Raw genomic sequence first — 12,407 nt, 5'->3', positions numbered from 1 at the left:
GTTTCTCACCAGTCTTTATCAGCCCCACCTTAGCTAAGTTGGAGTCTTTAAATTTGGGATACCACTTACCCGATCTGTCAGTTCTTCAGTTGCCAGTTAGCAGGATAGATTTCTAAGCCAAATGAGCAAGTATTGAAAACATGGGACCTCATGGCTTCCGCCCCCCTACCCGCCTGTCCTTTGCATGGTCTTCTCCTTCCCCACAGAACTTAAGATGGATGACTTCAGGTGGGAGGCACCCAGAAGAGGGCAGACCTGGGGTAAAGACTGGGGCAGTGAGCTCTTTTCTGTAGAAGCTGCCTTATCTAATACCGGCCTTTTCCGGCAGCCCTCAACAGAAGGACCGTTGTAGCTTTCTCATTGTCTTCCTGTAAAGACGATAGGATTTTAGGGCAGGAGAGAACATCAGTGCTTACTGTATGGAGGAACAAGCTGAGACTCAGGGTGCTTAGAGGCTCATCCTAGCCCCCACACGTGAGTGGAATGGTGGAACTCTGATGAGCAGGCAGTCCGCTCCCAGGGTAGTGCTCCCAGCCCAGTGCTCCTCCATATCCCAAAGTGCTCCCCTCCAGATGCAGTCCTGAGTGGGTCCACTCATGTTCTGGGTGGCCGGTCTGTCATCAGCTTCCACCAGGCCTCTCAAACCGCTGCTTGGAGCTGGCCTGGAAGAGACTCTTCAGAGAAAAGCCAGTACATGTTGGTGTCCTGATCGGTGTGCAAGTGACCCAGGGATGGATGGTCTTCAATCATTTATCCAAAAGCAGCCAGTGGTTTGGGGCAGGCTCCTCACTCTGTTAGTGATCTTGTGAAGCTCTTTTTTTTTTTTTTAATGTAAAAACTGAACAGAACAATGTCAATGAAAATACACTTGCAGTGACCACAGCATATGAGAGATGTAGTGAAAGGGAAGGTCAGATTTTTCTGTAACTGTAGAAAAGCATTCTAACCCCAAAGGATCCTAATTTAGGAAGGGAAAGAAAAAGATGAGGGAGAGAGCAAAGTGTGTGTGTGTGTGTGTGTGTGTGTGTGTGTGTGTGTAAGGAGAGAGGAAGGGTGGGAAGGAAAATCTAAATGAGAGAGAGCATTCTTGTTTGAGACCTACACCACACTCAGGGGGAATTTTCCACTTGCAGGCCAGAGTGTCTGGGGTATTTCCCCTGCCTGGCATGTGTGGTCTTACACTGCCAGGCAGTGTTCCAAACCCCTCTGGGAGATACACATCTCCCTAGAGGAGGCTTGGTTCGTGACTGGTATGGCTCTTCCTCTTTTGTGCCATACCTTTGTGATTTACTGACAAGGATGCTGGAAAATATTCAACTCTTCCTGGGTTGGGGGGCGGGGGCGGGTGGTGGTTCCTGAACAGTCCAGAGGATATCTTGGTAACTAGCCACTATGGGGTCTTTTGCTCTGGAAAATCAGGATAATAGGAGACAGGTAAGACCTTGGATCACTCTTCACTGGGTACCTAACCCACCTCTCAGCAATGCTAAGGGAAACAAGGGGACCATTTGGCCTGAGATGCAATGTCAATATGAAAATGACCAGGTTTTCCTGAATTGGGTTTTTTGTTTGTTTTCTAAGTAGTGGCTACTCTGATCACTTAGTTTCTCAAAATTCTGTGAAACTGCCTTCCAGGCACTCATGAGTTCTTCTTCCTCTTGCTCTGCTGGTCTGCAGCAGCTGGTGCTGGGAGGTGGGCAGAGACGTGACTCTGATGTAGGGAAGTGTAAGGAGGAGATCTGTGACAGGCAAGGCAATCTCTTTGAATTCCTCAGTGGATCTTAAAAAAAATGAATTCATGCCCCAAACCAAGAGATCAGTGTACAAACTTAGAGGCTCAGGTGCCATGTTTGAGACCGTCCCTACCCATCAAACAGGAAAAGGAGCTGGACTCCCCGTCCCCTCCCACCCCTGGCAGCAGCCTCCGTTCCAAAGCCGCTACCTCGCTACCTCCCACATTTTTCCCAGCAGTGGCCCACCCTCACTTGCCCAGTCCCTGCCCCCAACCCCGTCAGCACTTTGAGGTCCCCCGACAACAAGCACCCTTTCTTCTGTGCTATTTTGGCACAAGTGAGTCCTCACTTCCCAGTCACACTGAAGGGCCTTGGTTGTAGACACCAGGTCCCATACATCTTCATTTCCCAAACTCCTCTGTATGGTTCCCTGGCACATAGTCGACCCTCTTAATGAGAACTGGCTGACTGGCTGTTAGTCATGAAGTGAACACTGCTCTGTGAAGAACAATGAAAGCCAGCCTCCCTCTCTGGATAATGTCTATCACGGAAAACGTGAAGCCCCAAATTTCAGATCACCGCATCCTCACATTCATGAGATGTCTTGGTGAGTTCCCATCAAAGTGGTGAGCCAGCAATGCAGGCAAACAGCCAGACACTGTGTATCCAGCCCGCTGGGATGAAGACAAGGCAGAATGTCTTCTCTTTTGGAATGGTCTTCCCAGGTGGTGCAGTGAAGACGTCTGCCAATGCAAGAGACGTGGGTTTGATCCCTGGGCAGGGAAGATCCCCTAGAGGAGGAAATGGCAACCCACTCCAGTATTCTTGCCTGGAGAATTCCGTGGACAGAGGAGCCTGAAGGGTACAAAGAGTCAAATGTGACCGAGCACCCACCCACACACACAGGGATGATATAGGTGAAATGCATTGTTCTGCCCATAGCCAGAGAACTTGCACACACATGTGGAGGAGTTGAGGGAGGAGGGTCTTCTTTGGCACCAGTACAGTACTGAGAGTCTGAATTCAGATTTTGGAGTCAGACTGACCTGAGCTTGAATCCACACAGGGGCCCGGAAGGAAGCAGGGTCATGTAAGCACAAAGGTTGAAAGTGGAAGTTGTGTGGGTGGTACGATGCATTCCTGATCTGTGTTCTCTTAAAGGTGGGGCTCACTGAACTCTGCATCAACCCACTCACAAACACACACGCCTCCTGAAAGAGTCCTGGAGTGTCCTCTCCAAGTTTTTCCTCATTTAAGAAGTTCAGTTCCAGGTCCCTGCCCTGCCTCTCTTCCCCAGCCAGGCCTCCATGTGCTGGCCGTCCTGTCCCCTTCCTGGGAAGGTGCTGCTTCCAGCCTCTGCCTTGAGCTCCTGGCTCACCCCTTCTCCCTCCAACCCATCCTTGCCTTTTCTTTACTAGAACTACAGGGACCCAGTGGACATCCACACACCCTGCCAGCATTCTGAGGAAACAGGCTGAAGTTTCTCTCTTGGCCTCAACAGAAAAGGAAAGTGGCCCATGAAGAGCAAAGAGGCTTCTGAAAAAGAAAGCTCTTAACCAAACACAGATATCAAGAATATTAGCAAGGGGACTAGAGAAAATTGCTATCAAAGTAAATGGCTTTTTGTACAAATGTTCCCTTTATTGGGATTTTCCCCAGTGTGTCATTCTTTCTTTAAGGCTTCATGAACAGATGCGCATTTGAAAATGTTGATTAACTTATCCTTTTTTTGACCCCTTCCCACTCACCCAAACTCCTGGGAGCAGTGATTATGCAAAAAGCCAAGTCAAGCCTCTAAAGTGTTCTTCACCTGAAGTAGCCTTTGATCCTCCAGGTGCAGAAATCTCAGCCACATCTGGGTAATCAATTTCATAGAACCTTAAAAATGGACCTATTCTTGGGGGGGAGGGTCATCTCATCCAGTCCTCTGCCCACAGAGACAAGTGGCTGTGATATCCTGGGACAAAATGTTCTCATAGTCATTACCATCCTCTTACCCTTTTTCCTCCAAGATCAATGCCACATCCACTCCTTTCCAGCTGGTGATCAATAGTGTGTTAAGAATTCTTCCCTGAGGGTGTGAGATGGAGCAAGATGGCACTCTAGCCTCCAAAACTTTGTCACATCCTTGGCAGAGATGGAATCCCTAAAAGCAAGAACAGGATTTGGCCCAAAAGTCACTGGCAGGAGCCCTGCAGTTTTCATCCTGGGTTGATCCACATATGCTTTCTTATCTAGTGTTCTGCTGCTTTTAACCATGAAGGTGTTAAGGCCTGTAAGCATCCCATAAAAATGATTGTTAGAAATGTGATGATTTTCTTCCATGTTTGTTTTTCTTGTAAGGTTTAAAAAAAAAAAAAAACCCTGGGTTGATTTCCACGAGCCTGATTTGATCCCTGTGACAGACACCACCTGCCTCTTGTTGATTCACATTTACATCTTCATTCCAAGGGCACAGCCTGCATTGCAGAGGCCTGGAGAATAACGTAGGGACGGGCACTGAGGTGGGAAGTTGGCAGGGCCTACAGGTACTAGTTGCTGTGCTATAAACATGCCAGGAACAGACTGGATTTCTGGAGGATCGGTGCCACATGGCATTCATCCTTTCCAGTGGGGTCTTGGCATTTTGTTTTCCGCATCCCTCGCTAGTGACGAAGAGGATGAGACTGTGCTTTAGCACTTTGGCCAGGAGTGAGGAAGACTTCTAACAGGGTGAAAACCACTGCCTCCAGGGAAAGACTGAATGTCAAGCATGGCAGTGATGGATTGATCCTCAGTTCAGGTCATGATCAAGTAGATCTTCCCCGAGATTTTGTGCAGATGAGGGAGAAGTTCAGGCTGGTCTGAGGTCCTTTTGTTCCTCTTGTTTGATAGTTTAGCTCTTTGGAAGCTTGAGTTTGTGTTCAGTCTTGACTTTTTTGGATGTAAATTCATAGTGCTGACATCAAGGTAGCTCACCTGACTTTGAGTTGAATGAAATTTCTGAAGGGCCACATACATTCACTGGTGCCATTTTGACCTGACAGCCGGGACAGGCATAATTAACTCATAAGACAGGAAGAAATGATAAGAACCTGTTCTTCACCACATATTTGATTCCCTTTTTTTTAATATTTTACCATCTTAGACAGGTAATTTCCATTGGCTCTGATTTCTATAAGATGGACAGCAAAGTGAATAGAGACCTGTATTAGCCACCCCCCTTCCCCCAAAAAATTATCATAAAAAAAGAAAAAGATAGACAGTGATAATACTGGAGAAAATTCGGAGTAAATTAACTTAGCTCTATTCAAGCCTGGGCGAGTCAGGTTGGGTGCCTGTGTTTGATCTATTCTAAACTGTGAAGAAAGCCAATGGGAAAAATAGACTGGGAAGGAAAGAGAAAAGTATGAGCACGGATATGTGGGGGTGGACAGGCGTTATAACATTCTTTCCAGTTCTAGTTCTATAAATACACTAAAACATATAATGATGAAATGTGACTTACTTAAATTCCATTTATTGCAATCCAGAGGAGAAAAACTCTGATACTTTGTGTCCACTTAGATGCATCCATATGAGGAGGGGCGGTGTGTTACACCAGATGAACATCACAGTCATGCAACTGATGATGGACATCAGAGACCACTGAAGCTGCCTTAGATAAAACTCAGACCTACCTTGGTTGTAAACAACAGCTGTTACAAAGATACAAGCTAGCATCTACTGGGCACTTAAAGCCTTTCTCATTGTTTCTGTTCTTCTGATTGTTGTTGGAAGTAAAGTCAAATCATTTGAAGGGGGACAGATCCAGTAATGTACATATTAAATGATCTAGAAGCAGATGCAATTCTTTAGCTTCCCACAGTGCTGGGGAGTCATTGTCAGCAAGGTGGCATCTCTGCCTTTTAGCCACTCGAACCTGTTATGACTGATTTTTTTAAATTTTCTTTCTTGTTATAGTGGACATCCCAGAAATACATGGGAGAGAGGGCTACGAGGATGAAATTGATGGTAAGTGTTGCTATGGTTTAGAACATAATCATGAAAGTCAAGTTTGGCTATAAAGCCATCAACAAAAATAATGCCCAGGGTATGGGAGGGCCAGAATTCAGAACTATCAGCCAGAAATATGTGACAAGAATCCAGAGAGAAATGAAGAAGCCATCAATTTCTCTGTCAAAGTCAAATTTAGAGAGTTAGAAAGTTTATTGAATTTCCTCTGCCTAATCTGAAATAGGTCCCCTACATTGGGCAACTCTTGACACTGATGAAATTTAAATCTGAATAAAGTGAAGTGAAGCCAGGCTCCTCTATACATGTCACTGCTTGAACCCGTTGACCTACTTCCAAAAAGGGCTTAGTGGATAACTGTCAGTGTGAACATTCAGGCATGCTAAGATTTCTGATTCCATGGCTTTCAGGAACCAAGGTGGGGCTTGTTGCAGGATTTAGGTCTCATCCACACTACCTATCTCATTTTTCATACTTATTCCGAGCTCTGTTTTCCTACTTTAAATACACATATTCCATGAGGCTGAAGCAGGAGTCCTGACTGGAGGGCCACTGAGCAAACACCCAGATGTAATATCTTTCCTCCACTCAGAGGAGCCCAGGTCTCTCTAGGCGTCTCTGAGAGCCAGAGTTGATCTCCAAGAGAGATCACTAAGGTTCGCCTCAAAGAGCAGCTTTAGACCAAGATTGATGCCTCTAAGAAGAGCAGTTTATAGAGCTGCTTTTTTTAACCTGACCTTAATCAAACACTTCAAGTGTAGTTATAGAAACGGAGTGACTAACCCAAACAGCACCTTGTTAACTGAATGCAGACTCCCCCTGCAAAGCCTGGTCTACCGTTCCTTTTATGGGCAAAGCTGCACAACTGGCCTTCACAGAAAGGCTGCGATGGATCAAGCAGCAGAAGCCCTAGATGGGGTAGAAAGAGTAAAATATGAGGACGCAGAAAGCCTGACTTCTAGTCCTAGTTTAACTCTTTGCTAACTCTGGGCACTTGAGTGAGTTACCTAATCACTTAATTTCTCAAAGCCTCAGTTCCTCATCTATTGTTTTCAAATTATAGTATCACCCTGCCTTCTTCGTGGGATTATTAGGAAATCCCACAAAATTTGCCAGAGATGTGGTCATGCCTTGATCACACTATAGAAATGTATTAGTTTGCTTGAGTGGCCATGACAAAATACTGCAAACTGGGTGGATTAAACAACAGAAATTTATTTTCTCACCGTTCTAGAAGTCCACAATCCATGGTACCAACAGGGCTGTCTTCTTCTGTGGCCCGTGAGGGAAGGATGTGGACCGAACCTTTTTCCTTGGCTTGTAAATGGCCATCTCCATGTTTCCATGGCATTCTCCCACCTGTATCTGCCTCCAGATTTCCCCTTTTTACAAGGACACTGGTCATCCTAGATTAGGGCCCACCCTAAGGACTTCATATTAACTTGATTACCTCAGTAAAGACCTATCTTCAAAGTAAGGTCACATTGTCAGGTACTAGAGATCAGAATTCAACATCTGAATCTGGGATAACACATAGCAGTAAGGTAAAGTTTAGGTCGTGAGGTCTGGTGGATCCAAAAAAAAAAAAAAAATCTACTGCTTGGATGACCAGCAATGCCAAATTGGGAAACTCGTCATGTTAAAATAGTCTCAGCCTGTTCTTTGATTTAACATTAAGCAGCTGGAAGTAAGGGATAAGGACACAAAGGAAGAAGGGGGTACGGAACAGAGGGCCATTCCAAGAGCTGTAAAGGCACCCTGTGAAAATCTAAGCTCACTTAATGTGACTCAAACGGTTTAAGTATCAGATACTTAGACCATACTTACTTTGTGCTGGACAGCAAGCACTGTGCAAATGTTAATTCATTCAAACCTCCTAACAACCCAGTGAGGTTAGTAGTAGTAGCATTTCACAGATGAATGAACTGAGGCAGAGAGCAACTAAATAACTTGCCCAAGGTTACGCAGCTTGGACAAGATGGGGCTGGGTTTTGAAGCCAAGCAGGGCTTCCCTTGTGGCTCAGCTGGTAAAGGATCCGCCTGCAATGCAAGAGACCTGGGTTCTATCCCTGGGTTGGGAAGATCCCCTGGAGAAGGGAAAGGCTACCCACTCCAGTATTCTGGCCTGGAGAATTCCGTGGACTGTATAGTCAGTCCATGGGGTCACAAAGAGTCGGACACAACTGAGCGACTTTCACTTTCAGTGTAGTTCCAGAGTCTAACAGCTTAGCCTCAGGTTCTGAAAAACCTCTGAATTGGGCTTGGGGGGAGTCTCAGTTATTTCTAAAAGAAGCAGTGTCTGCAGTCTCTCCTGTCCTTTATGTCCTAGATGACTACGAGGTGGACTGGAGCAACTCTTCTTCCCCCACCTCCGGGTCTGGGGCCCCTCTGGCTGACAAAGAGAAGAGCTGGCTTTACACCCTGGACCCCATTCTCATCACCATCATCGCCATGAGCTCGCTGGGCGTCCTCCTCGGGGCCACGTGTGCGGGGCTCCTGCTCTACTGCACCTGCTCCTACTCCGGCCTGAGTTCCCGCAGCTGCACCACGCTGGAGAACTACAACTTCGAGCTCTACGACGGCCTCAAACACAAGGTCAAGATGAACCACCAGAAGTGCTGCTCAGAGGCCTGACAGATTGCACCCAGACCGCACCTGACGTTTCATTCCAGCAAGAGGGGCTAGTGAAAATTACCATTTTTTTTTCCCTTTGGAAACTGAATGCCATAATCTCAATCCAACCAATCCAGAATACTGACGGTGTGGACAGAACAGACAGGCGAGTCGAGGGAGGCGGGGAAATGCAGTCTTTCAGGGGGTTGGGACCCACCTGAGACCACGTGGCTGAATCATTTGCTGGGACAAGGATGGGCGCTCATCTCTTTGGTGGTCACAGTTCTATTTTGTTTGTGAGTTTGTTACTAATTCTGTTTTATTTCTTTGGTCTGTGAGCAACTCAAAGAGGCAGAAGAGGATGACTTTTCCAGAATAGAGCAGAGTGGTGATCAGTAGTCTCTGCTTTTTCTTCCTAATCAACACTTGGAAAGCAAAGGGTCTTTTCAGACTCTCCATCTTTAGAAAATAAACTCCCCCAAAAAGCCATCCAGTTTATCCCACCCTCAGATCGTCTCATGACTTCCGGGATTTCTGTGGTATAGCTTCTGCCAGCCAACTTGACAAGCTGCCGTTTCCAGTCCTAGCATTTCAGTAGGATGTTGTTGCCTTTAACATTTTTTATCCAGGGGAAAATTGCCATTTTAGGGTCAGCATGAACAGCTCTTTCTTATATGCGATTTAAAACAAACCAGAAAGGAAACTTCACACATCAAAATCCGTAGAAGCGCCTCCATGTTAGAAGCGGACAAGCCTTAACGTGCTTTGTGAATAGGAGCCATTCATTCAGTCCAGACCCAGAACTTGTGGCTGTGAGGCTACTTTGTGGGGCCTCTGGTGGTGGTTTTGCTTTTTCTTCTCCTTCATCCTTGTTCTTCTAAAGCATACGCACATGCACCACATGCACACACACATACAAGCATGCACACACACATATAGACCCATGCATACAATGCTCATTATCAGGTCTCTGAGCCCCAGGAAACAGCATTGTTTGACAGTCTCTAGGATGGCGCGGGGGAAATATAAGCTATTAGTATGTTCATCCATCAGTGAGACATCACTAGTGACAACTGATGGGAAAGGAAGAGAACAGAGGAGAGAGAAAAAGAAGTTCATCGTCTGTGATCACGTGATAGCAAAGAGTGAGAGGACTGGAAAAGACATTCTGATGTATCCGTCTCTGTTGGGCTAGTCAATACAGACTTCTCCTTGGGGTGACAGCTGCCACCTCCACCTTTCAGAAGCATCAGTAGCTCTACAGTGCCCGAGAGCTGGTTCTAACCAAAAGTCTGCACACGCTGTGGACCAAAATGCTAATGCTGCTTCAACCCCAGAGAGACCTGTGTTCTTACATACACCCGCACACACACACACCAATTTATGTATTTTTTTATTAAGTGCCTTGAAAAAATGAAGAAAAAAACGTATTTTTCCTTCTATGTAGAAATCAGTGAATACCATACAAGTTAAGGCATTCCTCTGTTCCTCTTCCCTCACCCAGTGGCTCCACGCCCAGCTTCCCCCACACCACTGATCCTGTGGATGGAGTAAGGCCTGCCACCCAAGTGGTAATCGTAGCCCTAGATGACTCTCAACTGCTCTAGAAGGGGAGGCATCTGGAATCGCATGAAACTGCGTGAAGGAGAAGATTGTCTGCATCAGGATCCAAATCTTGATTTTGTAGTAACGCCTACAGCTTGCCTGTGTGCTGGAAATACATTTGAAACCCAAACAGTATGCCCAGCCTATTGCTAATCAGTGGTGAACTGTCAGACCATTTTTTGCTGCTATGGTCACCCACGACGTCATTTGTCTCATACCCAGGTGAAAGGGGAAGGGTGAATGGGACTGGCTGGTTCCTTTCAATGTTAACTTATGGAAATGCTAGTTCAAGTGGTAATGTGATAGTGTTCCGTGTGAAGAGAGGGAGCGTTCGTACCGACAGCTATTTATTCCTGTCTCTATGTGTCTTTGCCAGTCTTTGAGTTCTGTGTGTGTATGTGAATGGTCACGTGGGACTCAGTGGTGTTGTTGTGACTTTGACCTAGGCCCGAGTGTCACTGCTGATCTTGGCACTCGTTGGCACAGTGGTAGTTAGAGGTGAAAAGTGAAGCTGTCAAGCCCAAGGCCTTAGCTTCAGGCCCTCCTGAGCGGAGCGTGTGGCAGAAGCAAGTTCTTAATTAGCCCACTTCCTCTTCGCCTTCCCGTGTAACTCAGTGTTCTGGAAGGTAGCACGTCCAAGGGTTTCCAGAGTTAACCTGCAGAAGAAGAGAATTGAAAAGTTGACACCGAGGGCCCTGGCCCTCTCAAGTCCCATGGGCCGTTCTACAACTCCCCAAAGACCAGCCTTGTCTCCAACCCGCAGTTCACCTCTCAGTTATGTACAACTCAGCCTACATCCCTCTAATGTCCTATATCCATATTCACCGTTGGCTGGTTTGAGGCCTTGAGTGGGCCCCGGATGCTAAACAAAACGCAGGCCAGCCAGAGCTACATGTAGATACCTCACCAGCCCTCGAGGCTGGTCTGTTGTAAGACAGAAAGGCAGCAGGACCCCGATTATAACCTGGCCCGGGGACACCCTGGTGCATTTGTCGTTGCTATCTGCAGGTAGGCTGGCCGACCCGTCTCCTTGACTCCTCCCCCTTGGGAAACCCAGCTCACAGTATTGATCTCCTTTTATGCCTTGTACTGAATAACACATTACCTCCTCGCTCTCCCGGACTAGGCGGTCAACAGGACCACAGGGCTGCTTCCTCTCTTAGGTGGGCATGGGGAGTTGACAGGAATGAGGGTCCGAGGAATGAGCATGAATGGCAAGAAAACAAGGGGAAAAGTTAAACTGTCACATAGGAGGTTAACTTTTCCAAGGTTAGCTGTTAAAGGTATTTGACCATCCACTGGCTGAGCCAGATCAAGGGAACTTGAGAGCTTTTACTGTGATTCTTCAATGTAAAAAATAAACAACAATGTCAAGCTGTGTTTATATGATTTGTATAAAACCTTTTTAAGATTACTATTTAAATAAACATTATTCCAGAGATATTTTTCTGCATTTTTTTATTGGAGGCAAAGAGACTTGGGTTCACCTTGGGTGACCAAAAGCATCCCAGTTTGCCTGAGACATTCCTGGGTTTTCGCTCTGAAAGTCCTGTGGTCCTGGGAAATCCCTCAATCCCAGCCAAATCGGGATGGTTGGTCACTCTCTTGGGACAATGTTTCTGAGCACCTTTACGTGCCGTTAGTAAGTAGATTGGCTAGCTGGCTTTTTATAAAGTGAAAATATGATATGGGAAGGTAATGAGCTATGTGGCCAAGTAGACCATTTCAGCTCATAGACTTGCCTGGTAGATTCCTGAGACTGTGAGCCCTACTAATATTCCTCCTCCCTGGCCATCACCAGTCCCCTGTGACTTTTGACTCTGCTGTTTCTTGTCTATTGAAACATTTGCTTGTCAATATCTCTGGTGATTTCAAGGTCTATAACAGTGCTTCTCAAAGTGTGGTCCCTGGACCGGAACTATTAGCCTCACTTGCGAAGTTGTCGGATGTGTACAGTTTCAGACTCCACCCTACATCTACTGAATCAAAAACTCTGGGAGGAAGACCTAGAGATTTACATTTTAACATGCCCTCCAGGGGGTTCATGGGCTTCCCTGGTGGTTCAGTGGTAAAGAATCTGCCTACAATGCAGGAGACTTGAGTTCCATCCCTAGGTCAGGAATATCCCCTGGAGGAGGAAATGGTAACCCACTCTGGTATTCTTGCCTGGAGAATCCCGGGGACAGAGATGCCTGGCAGGCTGTAGTCCACGGGGTCCTAAAGAGTCGGACACAACTAAGCAACTGAGCACATCCATACCCACAAGGGGTTCAGATGCACCTTCAAGTTTAAGAACCTCTGGTCTAGGAGAAAGGAAAAGTAGCCTGGCTTCACAAAATGATCAGAGATCTTTTCACCTGTGGACTTTGACCAGGGAAAGCTAAAGGAGACCCAGTACTCTCCTAGGCAATGTCCGCTTCCAGAGGAGGAGGAGTGAAAAGCTTTACTATGAACTTCTCAGCC

General features: G+C 46.5%; 1 protein-coding gene across 2 annotated transcripts in view; it reads left to right on the top strand.

The window, feature by feature from the left end:
- The window catches only part of NRP2 (neuropilin 2), a 120,063-nt gene extending 108,678 nt beyond the window's left edge, over positions 1–11,385 (top strand). For both annotated transcript variants that reach the window (XM_061148940.1, XM_061148941.1), the window contains exons 16-17: positions 5,676–5,726; positions 8,056–11,385. In XM_061148940.1, coding sequence (XP_061004923.1) covers positions 5,676–5,726; positions 8,056–8,360 — 356 coding nt within the window. In that variant the 3' untranslated portion in view covers positions 8,361–11,385. The remainder of the gene's footprint in view (positions 1–5,675; positions 5,727–8,055) is intronic.
- The last annotated feature ends 1,022 nt before the right edge of the window (positions 11,386–12,407 follow it).

Source organism: Dama dama, chromosome 8 (genome assembly GCF_033118175.1).
Source record: "Dama dama isolate Ldn47 chromosome 8, ASM3311817v1, whole genome shotgun sequence".
Classification (NCBI taxonomy): domain Eukaryota; kingdom Metazoa; phylum Chordata; class Mammalia; order Artiodactyla; family Cervidae; genus Dama; species Dama dama.
Note: the sequence above shows the minus strand (reverse complement) of the source record. Positions and strands in the feature narration are given on the sequence as shown.